Raw genomic sequence first — 21,269 nt, 5'->3', positions numbered from 1 at the left:
GTTTACATTACTTCGGTATTGGCTTCAGGAGAGATCGCGGGAGGAGCCGCTTGGTAATTTCACATGTTCTTGATGGCTGTGTTTGAACTTTCAGAGCCAGAATAAAGAGGCATCAGAGCACCAAAGTCAAGAGGAGCTTCACCTGTCTGAGCACGACCACAGGTAGCACGTTTGTGTCCATTACTGTTCAACAATACCGAGATATTATTCATCACTAACCTTCATTTCGCTCCGCAGTGTTGGCGTAACATCCCATGAAGAACCAGACGATGACTTCTGGTGAAGAACGCCTCATGCACTGCTGGATCTGCTGTTCAGTGTGTTTTTAATGTGTGTATCGATGTGTTTTTATAGAGACTGAATAAATGTGAAATGAAATGTTCTGCTGTTGTATTATAACTGTTGTGCTGAAATTACTGATTTCACTGCACTGATAACAAACCTTGAACTGAAGTTTGCATCATTGATTTTATTACAGAGAAGCAGCTTTGAAACCTGTATAAATAAAGGTAGTTGTAAATATTACTGTGAGCAGACATTATAATAAGTCACGCCAACACGACTGGGAGTATCAGATGGACTGCAGCAATGAGCCATTAAAGACAGATGAGGTCATTTTAGGCCAAATGGCTGAAAAATCAAACAGTCATTAGTTTATGGTTGAATGGTTTATAACATTTGACCATTAGGTGGCGCTGTGACCATTTTGTTGTGTTGTCAAAACGCATTGTAGAGATACAGTCTCAGTCATTTTGGCTTCATGTTTCAAATTCGTCGCTGCAGTATATCACAACGGTTTCATCTATCGACACCAAATCCAAGACTTTTTGCTATCATGGTCTAAAGATGATCTGATTTGATTTTGGTGAAAATCAGACAAAAGGCCAAGGAGGAGTTAGAAAAGGTAGGTTGTTAAAGGAAATCAAAATGGCGGACAGCACGTTCAGCCATATGGCATCGATGTTCTCGGCCTGACCCAAGGAATCTATTAAGACCAGATTCATTACAATAGGTTAATATAATCAAAAGCTATTAGTATTTTTGGGAAATTCATAACTTTTGACCACAAGGTGGTGCTGCAACGAAACTTTTGAGTACCTTCAGGGCTTGGTGTCGAAGACGCAAACCAAGTTTCAAAACAATATGCCAATGCATTCGTTTAAAATGAATGATGACTGACTCACAAAATGTCTGATATGGGAATTGGGTGTCCTGTGACACGGATCTAAAGAGACCATTTTTGTGATTTTTGGCCAAAGCGATGAGAAATAAGTAAAAATAGCACATTTTTCATATCTCCAGAACACTAGGTGGCGCTGTGCTGAAACTGAGCAGGTCGCCTCAGGTCATGGTTGGCATAACACACCAAGTTTGGTCAGAATAAACTAAAGCGCTGCAGAGATATAGCCTCACGTCCATTTTGGCGCTCTTCATTGAATTTGTTGGTGTTACGAATTTTAATTAACGAATTAAAATGTTACAAATGAACCGAGAACTGTTTGACCAATCAACTTGAATTCCATATCTTTTTCTCTGCATGGTCTATCTGGTAAGATGATCTGGTTAAATGTGTTTATGAAAACTGGAGCAATGGCCAAGGAGGAGTTAAAAAAAGTTTTTTTGTGGAAAATTCAAAATGGCGTGAAAACAGTATGAGCACAAACGTGAGTGTAGCTTTGAACAGGTGGTGGCGCTAGAGGGATTGCGTTAGAGACGCCAGATGTGCTCTGGTGTCAGTTCCGACTGTCTTCTATCGGTGTGCCAAATCTCATAACTTTCCTGTTCTACGTGCGGAGGAAGAAGAAGAGGAAGGCCGACAGGATTCACACACAAAGAATGACACGATTCAAAAGAAGACTCGTTGAGATCCAGGAAGTCTCATCATATTTTATTTATTTTTGTATAAAACACAACAGATTGTTTGACGGCCTGAACATCGTCGTCCAGCGTCGCTCGCATCAAATCATCAGTTTTGGGCAGTTATTAACATTCACAATCCAGCATTATTATTAAGCATTAAAAACACAAACACACACAGAATCATGACGACCTTCTGGGCAGGAGATCAGAAACAGACGGCGGTGCATTTATTAAACACATGCATATTTTTGGGCTTTTATTTTATTTCAAAATAGCAGTTTAAGTCCAAACTAAAGGCGTCCCGTAAACACTGGTTAGAGCCTCGCGCGAGTCAAACGAACAGCAGTAAACATGAGCTAAAACTAGAAAATAACACAGTTAAACCTGGCGAACGCTGCGCAAAACAACACGTTATAACACGCATGACATACTGCCAATAACGACGCTTTTACAGCAGGGCAGGTTTAGTTTTACCTTCCAAAAAAAAAAAAAAAAAGAGCGTCTGGTCAGAGTTCACAGTCACGGTGCAATGAAACGCACGACTGAACAAAACACATGAGAAATGAGAAATTGGGCATCAAAGTTTAATATAAAAAAGTATTTAGGTTGCTAGGGTGTTTCTAGGCGGTTGCTAATGTATTATGGGTGGTTGCTAAGGTATTCTGGGTGGTTGCTAAGGCATTGCTAGGCAGTTGATAAGGTATTGTGGGTGGTTGCTAGGCGATTGCTATGATGTTCAGGGTGGTTGTAAGGGTGGTTGCTAGGGCGTTGATGGGCGGCTGCTAAGGTATTCTGGGTGGTTGCTAAGGCATTGCTAGGCGGTTGATAAGGTATTGTGGGTGGTTGCTAGGCGATTGCTATGATGTTCAGGGTGGTTGTAAGGGTGGTTGCTAGGGCGTTGATGGGCGGCTGCTAAGGTATTCTGGATGGTTGCTAAGGCATTGCTAGGCGGTTGATAAGGTATTGTGGGTGGTTGCTAGGGGATTGCTATGATGTTCAGGGTGGTTGTTAGGTCGTTGCTAAGGTATTCTGGGTGGTTGCTAGGGCCTTGCTGGGTGGTTGCTAGGGTGTTTTGCTTGACAGTTGCTAAGGTATTCTGGGTAGTTTTGAGGGCATTGCTAGGCAGTTGCTAAGGTATTCTGGGTGGTTGCTAGGCGGCTGCTAATGTATTTTGGGTGGTTTCTAGGGCATTGCTAGGCAGTTGCTAAGGTATTCTGGGAGGTTGCTAGGCGGCTGCTAATGTATTTTGGGAGGTATCTAAGGCATTGCTAGGCAGTTGCTAAGGTATTCTGGGTGGTTGCTAGGCGGCTGCTAATGTATTTTGGGTGGTTTCTAGGGCATTGCTAGGCAGTTGCTAAGGTATTCTGGGAGGTTGCTAGGCGGCTGCTAATGTATTTTGGGTGGTATCTAAGGCATTACTAGGCAGTTGCCAAGGTATTCTGGATGGTTGCTAGGCGGCTGCTAATGTATTTTGAGTGGTTTCTAGGGCATTGCTAGGCAGTTGCTAAGGTATTCTGGGTGATTGCTAGGCGGCTGCTAAGGTTTTTTGGGCGGTTCCTAGGGCATTGCTATGAAGTTGCTAAGGTATTCTGGGTGGTTCTTAGGCGGCTGCTAAGGTATTTTGGGCAGTTTCTAGGGCATTGCTAGGCAGTTGCTAAGGTATTCTCGTAGTGGTTGCTAGGGTGTTATGGTGTTGCTAGGCAGTTTGTAGTTGTCAGATGGTTACTATACAGTTTTTGTAAGCACAGTTGTGATTAAAACACGTGACAAACATTTAATTCCAGCTGTAATCTGCAAACATAATGCATTTTAACAAAATAAAGCATGATGAATACCTCCTAATGCATTATAAACATGACATTAATGTGCATTCCAGGCTTTATACAAAATACAATGTCATGTTTTCGTCTTTTACCGTGGGGTACTTGAGTCAAATGTGTTGAGCTAAAGAACAGTGGTCAGTGTGAGGTAGAGTTAAAATATGAGCCAGTGGTCATCTTCATCATCATCATCAAACCACACACACACACTGAAGACTTGTACACACACTATCCCACAATGCAGTGCACTCAACCCATGTGCAAAGGTCAAGATATTTTAGCACAAAATTGGATTTAAAGATGCACACAGACCAACTGCATGTGTAGTGGCAGGAAATAATAATAACGATGATACGAATGCATCTGCAAAAAAATATTCTTAAGACAAAAATAAAAATATAGGGGATGTTGTGCGTGTGTAACGCAGCGCTTCAAACGTCACCAGAGGAGTGTAACACAGCGGACAGAGACAGGAAGTGATGCGCACAGAGGGCGTTAGTGGCCAGAAGCAGCGGATGCGTTAGTGTGTGTGTGTGTGTGAGAGTGTGCGTGTGTGTGTATGTGTGTGTCTGACCCTCAGGAGTAGGAGTTCAGGCACTCTTTGGAGCGCGCTGTGATGTCCAGCAGCTCGCGCTCCTCCTTCAGTTTGATGTCCTGATACGCGTGTGTGTGACTCGCGTCCTTTAGGTAGGCCCAGTTGGCAGAGAGGATCATGAGATAATGGATCTGAAAGAGTGAGAGGTGACGGCCCGTGAGAGTTAACACACACAACACAACACAACACAACACACACACGCACACACTTATTCACATTCACAACACAACCACACATTCACAACACAACCACACTCACACATCACAACCACACACTCACATCACAACCACACACTCACACTCACACTCACACTCACCCTCACACTCACAACACAACCACACACACTCACAACCTCACACACACTCTCTCACACACACACTCTCACACACCTTCACACTTACAACCTCACACACTCACTCACCCGCACACTCACAACACAACCTCACGATCACACACACACATGTACACTCACAACACAACCTCACGCTCACACACACTTATTCACACTCACTCAAACACACACACACACACATTTGGGATGGAAGTGTGAAGTGTTGGTGTTTTCTGCTGCCGTTCAGCTCTGGAAGGCTCTAGGATCTCCAAACTTGCGTTCCTGTCGACGTCTCGACACACTCGACGAAAATCCAGAGTTTAGTGAAGATCGAAAAACTCGAAAATTTTCCCCCAAAAAACACAAAGGGGTTAGCCTTTTGATTTTTTTGGGTCTGAAAATAAAGTTTCTCCGATCTTCACTAAACTCTGGATTCTGATCGAGTGTGTCGAGACGTCGACAGGAACGTAAGTTTGGAGATCCTAGATCCTTCCAGAGCTGAACGGCAGCAGAAAACACCAACACATCACACTTCACATTTATACAGTGGCCGCTAGATAACAGGAAGCAGTGCTCTGACACTTTATATCTTAATAATAAACTCACATTCAAACACACACACACACACTTACTCAATCAGTCTCTCTCACACACACACACACACACTCACAAACAAACTCAATCACAAACACTAACAAACACACAAACTCACACTCAAACACTCACTTAATCACACACACACAAACTCACTCAAACACTCGCTCACTCAGTCAGTCACACACACACACACACACACACACACACACACATACACACAAACTCAAACATACTCACTCACACTCACACTCAAACTCACACTCAAACTTACTCACACTCACACTCAAACAGACACTGAAACACACACTCACACTCAAACTCACATCCAAACTCACACTCAAACAGACACTCACTCTCAAACTCACACTCAAACACACTCACACTCAAACACACTCACACTCAAACACACTCACACTCAAACACACTCACACTCAAACACACTCACACTCAAACACACTCACACTCAAACAGACACTCACACTCAAACTCACACTCAAACTCACACTCAAACTCACACTCAAACTCACACTCACACTCAAACTCAAACTCACACTCAAACTCACACTCAAACTCACACTCAAACTCACACTCAAACAGACACTGAAACACACACTCACACTCAAACTCACACTCAAACTCACACTCAAACTCACACTCTAACTCACACTCTAACTCACACTCTAACTCACACTCTAACTCACACTCTAACTCACACTCTAACTCACACTCTAACTCACACTCTAACTCACACTCTAACTCACACTCTAACTCACACTCTAACTCACACTCTAACTCACACTCAAACTCACACTCAAACTCACACTCAAACTCACACTCACACTCAAACTCACACTCAAACTCACACTCACACTCAAACTCACACTCACACTCAAACTCACACTCAAACTCACACTCACAGACACTGAAACACACACTCACACTCAAACTCACACTCAAACTCACACTCAAACTCACACTCAAACTCACACTCAAACTCACACTCAAACTCACACTCAAACTCACACTCAAACTCACACTCAAACTCACACTCAAACTCACACTCAAACTCACACTCTAACTCACACTCTAACTCACACTCTAACTCACACTCTAACTCACACTCTAACTCACACTCTAACTCACACTCTAACTCACACTCTAACTCACACTCTAACTCACACTCTAACTCACACTCTAACTCACACTCTAACTCACACTCTAACTCACACTCTAACTCACACTCTAACTCACACTCTAACTCACACTCTAACTCACACTCTAACTCACACTCTAACTCACACTCTAACTCACACTCTAACTCACACTCTAACTCACACTCTAACTCACACTCTTAACTCACACTCAAACTCAAACAGACACTCAAACAGACACTGAAACACACACTCACACTCAAACTCACACTCAAACTCACACTCAAACTCACACTCAAACTCACACTCAAACTCACACTCAAACTCACACTCAAACTCACACTCACACTCAAACTCACACTCAAACTCACACTCAAACTCACACTCAAACTCACACTCACACTCAAACTCACACTCACACTCAAACACACACTCACACTCAAACTCACACTCACACTCAAACTCACACTCACAGACACTGAAACACACACTCACACTCAAACTCACACTCTAACTCACACTCTAACTCACACTCTAACTCACACTCTAACTCACACTCTAACTCACACTCTAACTCACACTCTAACTCACACTCTAACTCACACTCTAACTCACACTCTAACTCACACTCTAACTCACACTCTAACTCACACTCTAACTCACACTCTAACTCACACTCTAACTCACACTCTAACTCACACTCTAACTCACACTCTAACTCACACTCTAACTCACACTCTAACTCACACTCTAACTCACACTCTAACTCACACTCTAACTCACACTCTAACTCACACTCTAACTCACACTCTAACTCACACTCTAACTCACACTCTAACTCACACTCTAACTCACACTCAAACAGACACACAAACACACACTCACTCTCAAACTCACACTCAAACTCAAACTCACACTCAAACAGACACTCTCACTCAAACTCACACTCACACTCAAAACTTACACTCACACTCACACTCAAACTCAAACAGACACTCAAACAGACACTCAAACACACTCACACTCAAACAGACACTCACACTCACACACACTCAAACACACACTCTCACTCAAACTCACACTCAAACTTACACTTACACTCACACTCAAACAGACACTCAAACTCACACTCACTCTCAAACTCACACTCAAACTCAAACAGACACTCAAACAAACACTCTCACTCAAACTCACACTCACACTCAAACTTACACTCACACTCAAACTTACACTCACACTCAAACTTACACTCAAACGTACACTCAAACGTACACTCACACTCAAACTCAAACAGACACTCAAACACACTCACACTCAAACAGACACTCACACTCAAACAGACACTCAAACACACACTCTCACTCAAACTCACACTCAAACTTACACTCAAACTTACACTCAAACTTACACTCAAACTTACACTCAAACTTACACTCACACTCAAACTCAAACAGACACTCAAACACACTCACACTCAAACACACTCACACTCAAACAGACACTCACACTCAAACAGACACTCAAACACACACTCTCACTCAAACTCACACTCAAACTTACACTCAAACTTACACTCACACTCAAACTCAAACTCAAACAGACACTCAAACTCACACTCTCACTCAAACTCACACTCAAACACACTCACACTCAAACACACTCACACTCAAACAGACACTCACACTCAAACAGACACTCAAACACACACTCTCACTCAAACTCACACTCAAACTTACACTCAAACTTACACTCACACTCAAACTCAAACTCAAACAGACACTCAAACACACACTCTCACTCAAACACACTCACACTCAAACTCAAACAGACACTCAAACACACTCACACTCAAACACACTCACACTCAAACAGACACTCAAACACACACTCTCACTCAAACTCACACTCAAACTTACACTCAAACTTACACTCAAACTTACACTCAAACTTACACTCAAACTTACACTCACACTCAAACTCAAACTCAAACAGACACTCAAACTCACACTCTCACTCAAACTCACACTCAAACACACTCACACTCAAACACACTCACACTCAAACTTACACTCAAACTTACACTCAAACACACTCACACTCAAACTCAAACTCAAACAGACACTCAAACACACACTCTCACTCAAACTCACACTCAAACTCACACTCAAACTCACACTCAAACTCACACTCAAACTTACACTCAAACTTACACTCAAACTTACACTCACACTCAAACTCAAACTCAAACTCAAACTCAAACACACACTCTCACTCAAACTCACACTCAAACTCACACTCAAACTTACACTCAAACTTACACTCAAACTTATAATCACACTCAAACTCAAACTCAAACAGACACTCAAACACACTCACACTCAAACTCAAACTCAAACAGACACTCAAACACACACTCTCACTCAAACTCACACTCAAACTCACACTCAAACTTACACTCAAACTTACACTCAAACTTATAATCACACTCAAACTCAAACTCAAACAGACACTCAAACACACTCACACTCAAACTCACACTCACACAGACACTCACACTCAAACTCACACTCAAACTACCTTAAACACACTCATACACACACTTGCTCAGACAGACACACTCGCTCAGTCATTCACACACACACACACACACACACACACAGACACACACACACACACACACACACACACACACAGTAAAGGAATAATTCTTCCACGCATTGTTTCAAAGCAGAAAATCATGATATTGATATTAATATCATAATATCTACATGAGTCGCAGTTAAAGCTGGATAACATTATACAGCAAATCACTATATATATATATATATATATATATATATAACTTTATTCATCACAAAATATATAAACTATCATGAAGTCATGTGATGCTTAGAGCAATGAGAATAACTGCATTCTCTCGTGCATTGCACAGAAAACACAACAGGTTTCACACACACTGAACTATTCCTTCACTGTACACACACAGGTACACACAGATACGCACACACACAGGTACACACAGTTACACAAACACAATCACACACACACACAGGTACACAGACACAGGTACACAGACACAGGTGAATATTACGGCATATTTAAAGCACACAGGAGGCTGGGGTGTGAGGGACTGAATGCGGAGCAGAGCTAAGCTTGAAATGAGGGTTAGTGTGAAAGTGCACAGATGGAAGCGGCTCAATAACCACCACTGAGGAGAAGTGTGTGTGTGTGCACAGATTCAGTATCATAATCTAAAGCCACCAATCCCACAGGAATATGGATCAATCATGTGGAAGGAAGCATGCAATCGTTGACGGGTAATGCAATAATAACCGCACCTCAAACACATCCTGATTGGACGAGCCACATTTGAAAAGACCTCCGCATTGCTTTGCTACCAGAAATCAGCTCGTTATTAACAGAGCTTTAAAGGGGTCATGCCATGTGTGTACCTTAAGGATTCAGAGCTTAAAAAGTCTCTCTCATAATAAACAAGGCATTTATTTTAATCAAGCCCCGAAAACAGCTCGTTTTGATATTGTGATGTCACACAGGCAAACACATTTGCATATGCCCCGCCTCCAGAGCAAGACATCGACCAATAGTTATAGATCACGCAATAGGCCCCACCCATTTGGGTAATAGGCCTCGCCTACCAGCTGACATTTGTCTACACCAGTGTTAATATTAAAATTTTGATTGAGTTATATTTTAATCTCCTGGTTTAAGTTTTAGTCGACTAAATGTAACGAGTTTAGTTCAATTGTAATTCATGCATTTAAGCATCCCATAAACAACTTTTACTTTACATATGCCAAAACACATTTGAACAAAATTGTGTGATTTTGACCGCTCAATTACAAAAATACACAAATAATTCAGCTCAATTCAGTCGTCATCAAGGCTTGACGCTTCTTAAGGGGAAAATGTTGGAGCACATTTAGAAAAGTGTGGGGCGCAAAAAAACCTATATATTGATATTTCACTATCATTGATGTTCTAATAGTTGTTAATAATTTGTTAATAATCTATATAGTTTATATACATGTTTATTTCTTTAGCAGTATTTCAGGTTAAGCTAACGCGTCAAATACGTTAGATTTTCTTTCAATTTACACAATGTGAGTGCGCATCAAAAACACACAGAAGCCATTATAATGACTCCACCTGACTTTGATTAGATTTTACTACCCCTAAATATTTTGACATTCGGGCATTAGCATATTGCTATCGACCTCTGTTTGCGAACTTCTGACCCTGGTTTCCTCTCGATCGGACTAGCGGTTTTGAAGGTATCAGCGAATGTTTTATAAGCGCTAAATTACAACGCTGCGCAAACCATATGCCGAGACATGGCAAGTCTGGCATCGTTGGACTCGGCAAGGATTTAGGAGACAAAAAAAGTTACTCCCATCAAAATATGTCAACCACACCCATAAGCATTTGGAAAAAAAAAAAACTCCACTAGGTGGCGCTGTTTCAAAACGTCTCAGGCTACTTCAGGACATCGTGCTGATGACCCATACAGAGTTTCGTAACAATCTGTTCATGTGTTCAAAAAATACAGCATTTTGGCACATAATTCAAAATGGCCGACCAAAAATTGGCTATCAGTCAACTCGACATGACGTCCCGAATCGAATTATTCTTTTATTTTTATTATGTTTGGCCAAACAGTTCAGAAGTTATAACTAAAAATAGACATTTTTGTATCTTTGGACCAGTAGGTGGCGCTGCACCGAGACACTGCATGTTGCCTCAGGTCGTGCTTGTGATAACGTACCAGGTTCGGTTTGAACACGATAAAGCGTTGCGGAGATATAGCCTTACTTGTATTTTCACAACCGCTACGTAAAATTTCTTTGCGCGTTTATCGAAAACAATTTGACAAATCAACTTAAAATCCATAACGTTTTGTTGGCACCACCTGAAGATGACCCGGTTAAATTTCGTGCACATTGTAGCACCAGCCTAGGAGTTAAAAAATGTAGGTTTTTCCGAAAATTCAAAATGGCGGGAAAATTTGCATAACGGCAAAGACGTCAAACAGTGCAATCGCATCAGCTTTAGCCAAGGAATTAAAGAATTTTGTTTATAGCCCTTAGGGTTCAAAAGATATTAGCCTAATATGACTGAAACTTTGGACAGTTGGTGGCGCCAGAGGGACGATTTAGAGACTCCAAATTTGGTGTGGTTACTATTGGTACTGACCTGTACCAGTGTACAAAATTTCACAACTTTCCCGCAACGGTTCAATAGGCTGCAATAGACTTCAATGGCGGAATAAGAAGAAATCTAACAATTTCAATAGGTGCTTGGCCCCTAAAAACCCTAAGCAATGACGTTAGCCAATCATAACAGGCCATTGAGTGACAAGCCTTAAAGGAGCCACGCCTTAAAAAATGATAATTTCAGAAGGTTGTTTTGTGTGTAAATAAGTGAACCTCATCATGTCATGACCCCTTTAATAGAAGGATTTTAGGACGGTTTCTGTGTTCTTATGTACAGTTTTTAGTAATGACCTTAAATCAAAGGACACAGCTTGTTCCTAATAACAGCATGTTTTTGTTTATTAATAGTAAAGCAGACAGAGTTATGATGAGCAAATCCTATAATAATACATGACAAGATCTGCCGTGTGTGTTCTGATCATAGAGATGCAGTTCTGAATGAAATCTGATCAGGTAATGCAACTAAATATCTGGTTTTCAGAATTTCAAAGTATTTATTTGTATTTGGACAGTGAAAAGTCTGTTTAAAATAACTCTGTAAAGATTAAAAATACCAACAATCTTCATAATACTGCTTAAAACAAATGAATAGAAATGATAAAAACAACACTGAAAACTGTAAACAGCATTAAAACACTGGAGGGCTCGCTGGCACAATCGGCAAAAATTCAGAAAAAATTAGATCTTTAGAAAATATATATTTCCCCCAAATACACCTCAACAAGTTCTGGGAGAACAAATCCCATTCATTTCCCCTACAGAGGGCTTCTTCAAACCTCTGAGCTCATGGCAGTAAAACTCATCAAATCTGCTTCTCTCAGCAGCTGCATTTATCTGATCATAAATACAGCAAATTATGAAATATTAGTGCAATATAAACCATCCAACAAAAGAAATGCTTCAGAAATCATCCTAATATGATGAGTTAATGCTCAATAAACATGCATGATGATTATCACTTCATTTTTTTGTAGGATTTGTCATACATTTTATTCCTCTGGATTATTCCTATGATAAATACACTCTAAAAAAATCCTGGGTTAAAAACAACCCAAGCTGGGTTGAAAATGGACAAACCCAGAGGTTTGGATGTTTTATCCCAGTTATTGGGGTTTTTTTGACCCAGGGAATGCGTTGTTTTGACCCAGTGATTGGGTTGTTTTATCCCAGTGATCGGGTTGTTTTGACCCAGCGGTTGGGTTGTTTTGACCCAGTGATTGGGTTGTTTTATCCCAGTGATCGGGTTGTTTTGACCCAGTGATTGGGTTGTTTTGACCCAATGGTTGGGTTGTTTTATCTCCGTTATTGGGTTTTTTTGACCCAGGGAATGCGTTGTTTTGACCCAGTGATTGGGTTGTTTTGACCCAACAATTGTTTTTTTTTGACCCAGTGATTGGGTTGTTTTATCCTATTGATTGGTTGTTTTGACCCGGTTAGTGGGTTGTTTTGACCCAATTATTGGGTTGTTTTATCTCAGTTATTGGGTTTTTTTGACCCAGGGAATGCGTTGTTTTGACCCAGTGATTGGGTTGTTTTGACCCAACAATTGGTTTTTTTTTACCCAGTTATTGGGTTGTTTTATCCTATTGATTGGTTGTTTTGACCCAGTTAGTGGGTTGTTTTGACCCAATTATTGGGTTGTTTTATCCCATTGATTGGGTTGTTTTATCCCAGTGATTGGGTTGGTTTGACCCAGTCATTGGGTTGGGTTGTTTTGACCCATTGATTGGGTTGTTTTATCCCAGTGGTTTTGTTCTTTTTGACCTAGGGAATGTGTTGTTTTGATTGTGCAGTGAATTTTTTTTTTTTTATCCCATTGATTAAGTTGTTTTGACGCAGCGGTTGGGTTGTTTTATCCCAGTGATTGGGTTGTTTTATCCCACCGGTTGTTTTATCCCAGTAATTGGGTTGTTTTATCCCAGCGGTTGGGTTGTTTTATCCTAGTAATTGGGTTGTTTTATCCCAGCGGTTGGGTTGTTTTATCCTAGTAATTGGGTTGTTTTGACCCAGTGATTGGGTTGTTTTGACCCAGTGATTGGGTTGTTTTATCCCAGTAATTGGGTTGTTTTGACCCAGCGGATGGGTTAAATGTTTGTCCAACCTGCTGGGTAGTTTTATTTAACTCAACTATTGTTTAAAAATGACTGTATTGCTTGCTTAAAGTGAACCTAAAGTATGTTGGAAGTTAACATGCCTTGATATGTTTAATACATGAACATCATTAATACGGTTATTGAATAATATTTAAACAATAATAAATTGCTTATTAATAAATGTTTACCTTTTGATTATAACTGTTGCCTCGAGTAATTATGTGTATTTTCCAACTGTATTATGTAACTTTCCAAATCATTTTGGGTTCATTTTAAGTCACCCATACAGCAATTTTATACAAGAGTTGGGTTAAATAAAAGTACGTTAGGCAAACATTTAGCCCAATGGCTGGGTTAAAACAACCCTATTGATGGGTTTGTCTATTTTCAACCCAACTTAGGTTTTTTTAATCTAGCATTTTTTAGAGTGTAGAAAGTTCAAAAGAACAGCATTTATTTCAAATATAATCTTTTGTAACTTTATAAATGTCTCTTGGGCAATTTAATGCGTCCTTGATGAATAAAAGCTTTCATTTCTTAATGAAAGACTAAATGGGTCTCAGCCTTTTGTCTGATTTGGTCAATTTTCAATTGAATCAAATGTAATTTTGCGCGTTTTTTTATGGATCAGAATTTTTTCCAGAAGCTGTATTGAGAAAATGAATGGGAAAATACTGTTCTCTGAAAAAGTCTTTGCCTGTCCTGACTGATAATAATACTTTAGTCAAAGAGACTGCAGGAGGATTTAAAGAGACTATGTTAGGCTTCAAATTAAGCTTTTCTAGTGGTTGCAGAAACAAAGGCAAACTCTGGATAACAACACGTCCATGTTTACAGCACCTGCGTCGGAAATGCTACATCTGTATACAATCCTATATTTACACATTACATGTCAAAAGCAATGAAATGTTTCTCTCATTTGTTTTCATCTCTATTATTTTAGTCCATATAGTCAGTGGCTGCTCATTCTAGGCACTCTGATGAAACTGCGTTAAAATTTAGTGCAGCAGTCCTCTCGACTCTTAAACTTCAAAACAGCAAAGTTATACGTGGTAGCCATCATGTAGATGAGCTGGTGGAAGAGAAAGCACAAATATGAGATGCCAAATTAATGACTGAAGAGACAGATAAAATAAGTCTGAGATTCAAGCACTAACACTGTCGACAACTGGAAGCGTCCGATTCGTTCAAATGGACCGATTCATTCGGCAACGAAACGCCGCTGTGTGTCGCTCAGACGCAAAACAGGCAATACTGTGTCTACAATGTAAGTCACTTAATTGTTTATTAAACTGTTGTATAAATTCAATATCGCATTCGCAATTCCGCTGATATTTGGGGGGAAATCGTCACGTTTGTGTTGTGTGTATATCATAGGATATAAATATAGCCTAAAAGACAAAAACTCATACGGGGGCATTTTTACTATATTTTACTAGAGTAAATCACAGTGCATGCACACTCTAGGCGTGTTTGTGCAAAGTGAGGAACATACTCAACACATTTAAATATTGCACGTCATTAAAACAACAATTACGATATTAACGTAAATAATATACACACTTACATGCGCGCACTTAATATACACACGCAGTTTGGAAGAAATTTTAATTAGTCAAACACCATCCCAAGTTGCTTTGAAGTGATGTCAGAAGTTTAAAACAGCAAATTGCTTTACCTTAAAAATAAATTTATAGCGAAAATAATGAATATAAATAATGCAATTAAAATACACAAAAATCAAATTAAATGAAATTAAATAAATAAATAATACAATTAAAATTAAAACTATTTGATAATAATTATAATAATTAGTGCTGTCAAACTATTAACTGCATCCAAAATAAAAGTTGTTTACATAATATGTGTGTACTGCGTATAATTATTATGTGTGTGTATATATATATTTAAAAAAAACACACATGCATGTATTATCGTAATTTTTGTAATATATATATATATATATATATATATATATATATATATATATATATATATAAAATATGTATATTTATATATAATATAAATGTTATAAATACATACACAGTATATACATACAAATATTTCTTAAATATATACATGCATGTGTGTTTTTATACACACACACACACACACACACACACACACACACACACACACACACACACATATTAATTATACACAGTACACATAATTGTTTAACAGCACTAATAATAATAATAATAATAATATAAACAGGTCGTCCGTCACCTTGTAACACGACACATCAGACGCTTCCAGTATTGACAGCTTTATTGATTATAACTGGACTAGTTATGTGGTGTTAAATCTGTCATCTTAAGTCGCAATGTCTTGTTTTGATGCAATAACACTCCATTTCCCTTCAGGTATCAGTAATGCATGTGACTAACTACTGTTTAAGAAAGTAAAATATCTAATGCTCTCATGAATTGTGCATGATTCTCGAGAAGCGCTTCTGCTAAAGCTGACATCCCACCTCAAACTAACCCTTAGATCAGGGGCTTAAAGCGCATGGTTTGCATTAGATGGCACTGGGAATGAAGGGACAAAAAAAGGAGGAAGGGGAACAAACACCCCATATATGACCATAAGAGAAGCTTCTGCTTACCAGAGCAATGACTGTCGCTCCGGCTCCGGCACAGGCCACAATATACAGATGGTACGACAGGTAGAACTGCAGCACACGAGCAGAAATCATGCATATCAACTGCTGGACAACTCAGGTAATGCATTAAAGTGTGCCAAATGTGTGTTCATACCTCACTGGTGTTGCAGATATCCCCTAGCGTCGAGCCGCAGGCTTTGCCTGGAGTCGCGTTCCATGGAATAATACCTGTTTAGACATACAAAACTGTGTTTATAGCAAATAATCATGAGTCTAATTACCAGGAAATGCATGATCAAATGTAAACCTTAAATGCAATGCAAGTCACTTCGGATTAAAGCATCTGCCAAATGCATGACTGATGATTAACGTGGAAAAATCATATTGATACTCTATGTGAACAAACAAAGCAGAGAATTTATTTCCTTCGTCGTCGTAGGTCATTTGGAGTAAGAAAACAGATTCTTCTGCTGTTCTTTAGGTCTGTTAGAAGGAGTACACTGCAATATTGCAACTCTATTTTGTATAGGAGTCTGTCTGTTATGTCAAAAACTAAGTTGTTTAAACTAAAAATCTGTTGATTCTGGTCTTGAGAAGCTTTATGAGTCAGCTTATTATACCAACTTGCTAAGGCTGGCTAATATGGTTTCTGACCCTAATCATGTCATACACAATGAGTTTGCATTGCTACCATCAAATCAGAGGCACAAGATTCAATAAAGTGAGGCTGAAACACTCTTTTGTTGTTGTTTTTTTAGAGTTGAATAAATCACAAGTAGAAATTCACAGTATTTAGAAGGTGGATTAAATGTATGTCAATGTTTACTGTTTGTGGGCTGTTGTAAACATACACTGCAAAAAATGCTCTTCTTACTTAGTAACTATATAAGTAAAAAGACATAAGATATGTTTGCTTGTTTTCTGATTGAAATAAGATTATTTTTCTCACCCCATTGGCATATAATTTTGCTTGTTTTAAGCAAAAACTAAAGGTCGACCGATTCATCGGATTTGCCGATTAATCGGCACCGATAGCTGATTAGAGGAACAATCGTTATCGGCAAAAATCAATACCGATAGTTTTTCCGGTTTGTGTCCGTTGCGGGAGCGGCTGAAAAGGCTGCTGTCATTACACAGAAGCCACGAGAGCTCTGAGAAGGGTCTGCTGGCATTATATAGCGCGAGAGCGGCCTCTAGAGGACAAATGAAAAACTATCACTGTTTACATTAACACGTGAGGACACGTGAGGCTCCGCGCTTCACTGCTCTCGCTGCACAGAGCGCTGACACATCTGATGCACGTTTAAAACACCAACAGAGAAACGGTATGAATACAGAACACTTCAGTACATGTTGCCAAATCATTATAAAGTAATTGATTTGTTGACTAGATGCTTTAGCAGGGGAAGAACAGCAGTATATGTACTTTGTCATCAAGGCTGACAGGACGCTAATATTAACAGCAACGGTTACCTCAAGCATTTAAAGCGATGTAACTGAGAAACTTTTTTTGATGTGAGAAACTGTATAATAATATAAACGCATTAGGGGCCCTATCTTGCACCCAGCGCAATTGACTTTGTACACCGCCGCATGTGTCATTCCTATTTTGCACCCGCGCGAAGCGCGCTTTTCCCTCCACAGAAGCACGTCGCTAAACTAGTGAATGAACTTGCGCTCCCTGGGCGGTTCAGCGCAAAAAAGGAGGCGTGTTCCGGCGCAAACAATCCCTGGAGCTATTTTGCTGTTCCATTAAACAGTTGCGCCACTGACCAGAAAAAACCTGCGTTGCGGATGTTCATTATGCTATTTTAAGGGCCATGCTTGACCATAATGTAGAGCGTGCACAACGCGCATACACTTTGCTCATGAAATCTACACAGATGCAACAGTTATTTTGGCAAATCATAAATTGTTACACTAAAAAAAAAAATATTAACACATTGCGAAGACGTGAAAAAATAGGCATAAATCTAGCTTACAAATTATTTAGGCTTATTGTAGTAATTAAGGATCAGACCTGTTTGCCCAATAGTGGCAAGACATATCTGTATATAAGGACATCTGACAGATTGGTTTGTCCGTCAAGAACCAGGAAAAAAAAATCGACTGAAAAACTAAAAAACTGTTTAACCGACGCTATTTTGGGTGGGTTTCTCCCATCCCCATACAACACAACTTCTCTGTCTTTCACTCCCTTACGAAAGGAAAATATATTTACCAATATATTACTTGAAATATATTTTAATATATTGTAAATATATGGAATAATATATTGATGGTATTATAAAATATATTATATATTCATGTAATATATTGCAAAATTTACAAATGATTGCCGCTTTCAATATATTGCAATATATTGAAAGATATAAATATTAATTCCCATATATGTGAATATATTTCCTAATGTATTGCATTACATTTTCCAATATACTGCAATATATTTTTGTTTCGTAAGGGCTGCTCTTACAAGAACATCAGTCACGTCGGCTGTGAACCGCTCCTGGCGTGCGTCTGGTAAATACGCCATAATAATAGCGACCCATAAGGGAGCTTGCGCAGCTGCTTTTAAAGGGAATGTTGGATGCCGCTCTGATTGGTTTATTCACGTTACGCCCAAACCACACCTATGAATAATGAAGCTACTTCAGACCAACCCATTTTAGATTTGCGCCGGGCGCAAGAGCCATTTAACCCGCCGGGAAAATAGCAACAGCGCCGAGACCCGCCCACAAAGTTACTTGCGCTCCGCGCTTTGACACTTGCGTTTCAGATCGTTAAAATAGGGCCCTAGACGTCAATGCATATGTTGTTATTTTGATAAGAAAACCGTTGTGTTCTAAAAAAGCGAACTGTTTGGATTTGTATGAAATGATAACGCTTAATATAATACAATAATATTCAATTTGTAACATTAAGAAAGGTTAATAAATGCTGTAGAAGTATTATTCATTGTTAGTTTTATCTGTTAACCTTTTTTATGCACTTTGAACTAACATGAATAATTAACGTAGAATTGTATTGATCGAATATTAATACATGCTGTAAAATCTACATTACATAATGCATTTAGTTCATGTAAGCTAAATAAATACATCATTGTTAACTAATGGGATTTGCCGTCTGTTACCTGACATTTACATTCATGTTTTTAGGTTATAGCTAAAGAAACATTTATTTTAATATTTTAATGTGTTAGTTATTTTCTGTAGAATTTTTTTTCTGTTAAAACTCATTTGAATATTTTCATATGAAATTTAACACATTTTCATGGTTCAGTACTTTTTTAAATTTCTTGTAATAAAGTTCAGCACTGCTTTTTTACCTTTTATTTTATGTATTATTATTATATTTTTATCTAGTATCTTTTTAAAAACTATCGGTCGATTAATCGGTTATCGGCAAGCGAGGTCCAACCTAGCTATCTGTAAAATCCACTATCGGTCGACCTCTAGCAAAAACTCACTTCATTTTGATATTTTTTCCAGAAAACAAGCAAACATATCTTATGTCTTTTTACTTATATAGTAAATACATCTATTTGGACTGGAAACAAGAAAAAAATTCTAAATAAGAAGAGCATTTTTTGCAGTGTATATCATATCATTATATCATATCATATATCATCATAAGCATAAACTTATTTATCTATCGATATCTTGATAACAGCTGAATAATGCCAGGATTCCTGCCCCGTACCGTACTGACGAATGTCCACGCAGATGCTCTCGATGGAGGTGAGGTTGGCCACCGGAGAGCGCATGGCAGTGCAGGTTGACCACATGTTGTAGAAGAGGAACACCGGAACCGCAGAGAAACCGAAAACACCAAGCCAGGCGATTCCCAGGATGTACGTCAGGAACACAAACTGAGAAAGAGACGCTTTTATAAATCTGTTTCGATTCAAATATGACCTGGTAATAATCATAAATGTGTGTTGAGCATCAAATCCTCATATGAGAATGATTAGTGAAGGATTATGAAGAGTGATGATGATCACAGGAATTAATCACACTTTACTATATATTCACATAGAGAACAGATGATTTACACCGGAGTGATATTACACTGATTTACACAGGAGTGATATTACACTGCTTTACACTGGAGCTTTACACTGGAGTGATATTACACTGATTTACACTGGAGTGATATTACACTGCTTTACACTGGAGTGATATTACACTGTTTTACACCGGAGTGATATTACACTGTTTTACACCAGAGTGATATTACACTGCTTTACACCGGAGTGATATTACACTGCTTTACACTGGAGTGATATTACACTGTTTTACACTGGAGTGATATTACACTGCTTTACACTGGAGTGATATTACACTGCTTTACACCGGAGTGATATTCCACTGTTTTACACCGGAGTGATATTACACTGTTTTACACCGGAGTGATATTACACTGCTTTACACCGGAGTGATATTACACTGCTTTACACTGGAGTGATATTACACTGTTTTACACCGGAGTGATATTACACTGTTTTACACCGGAGTGATATTACACTTCTTTACACCGGAGTGATATTACACTGTTTTACACCGGAGGGATATAACACTGTTTTACACTGGAGTGATATTACACTGCTTTACACTGGAGTGATATTACACTGCTTTACACCGGAGTGATATTACACTGTTTTACACCGGAGTGATATTACACTGTTTTACACCGGAGTGATATTACACTGCTTTACACTGGAGTGATATTACACTGTTTTACACTGGAGTGATACACTGTTTTACACTTGAGTGATACACTGTTTTACACTGTTTTACACCGGAGTGATATTACACTGTTTTACACTGGAGTGATATTACACTGGAGTGATATTACACTGTTTTACACCGGAGTGATATTACACTGTTTTACACCAGAGTGATATTACACTGTTTTACACTGGAGTGATATTACACTGGAGTGATATTACACTGTTTTACACCGGAGTGATATTACACTGTTTTA

The 21,269-nt window shown here is 39.0% G+C and overlaps 1 protein-coding gene across 2 annotated transcripts in view; it reads right to left on the bottom strand.

Annotated features, from left to right (window-relative positions):
• Positions 1-1,872: 1,872 nt before the first annotated feature.
• gpm6bb (glycoprotein M6Bb) overlaps positions 1,873-21,269 on the bottom strand; it is a 105,604-nt gene continuing 86,207 nt past the window's right edge. Inside the window, exons 4-7 of one of the 2 annotated variants that reach the window (XM_067444696.1) lie at positions 19,986-20,154; positions 16,438-16,511; positions 16,287-16,352; positions 1,873-4,406 (exon numbers count right to left, since the gene is read on the bottom strand). In XM_067444696.1, coding sequence (XP_067300797.1) covers positions 4,257-4,406; positions 16,287-16,352; positions 16,438-16,511; positions 19,986-20,154 — 459 coding nt within the window. In that variant the 3' untranslated portion in view covers positions 1,873-4,256. Of the gene's footprint in view, positions 4,407-11,896; positions 14,751-16,286; positions 16,353-16,437; positions 16,512-19,985; positions 20,155-21,269 lie in introns of those variants that run through there. The other variant, XM_067444697.1, reaches the window with a different exon arrangement.

The sequence above is a fragment of the Pseudorasbora parva genome, chromosome 5 (assembly GCF_024679245.1).
Source record: "Pseudorasbora parva isolate DD20220531a chromosome 5, ASM2467924v1, whole genome shotgun sequence".
NCBI classification, from domain to species: Eukaryota; Metazoa; Chordata; class Actinopteri; order Cypriniformes; family Gobionidae; genus Pseudorasbora; species Pseudorasbora parva.
Note: the sequence above shows the minus strand (reverse complement) of the source record. Positions and strands in the feature narration are given on the sequence as shown.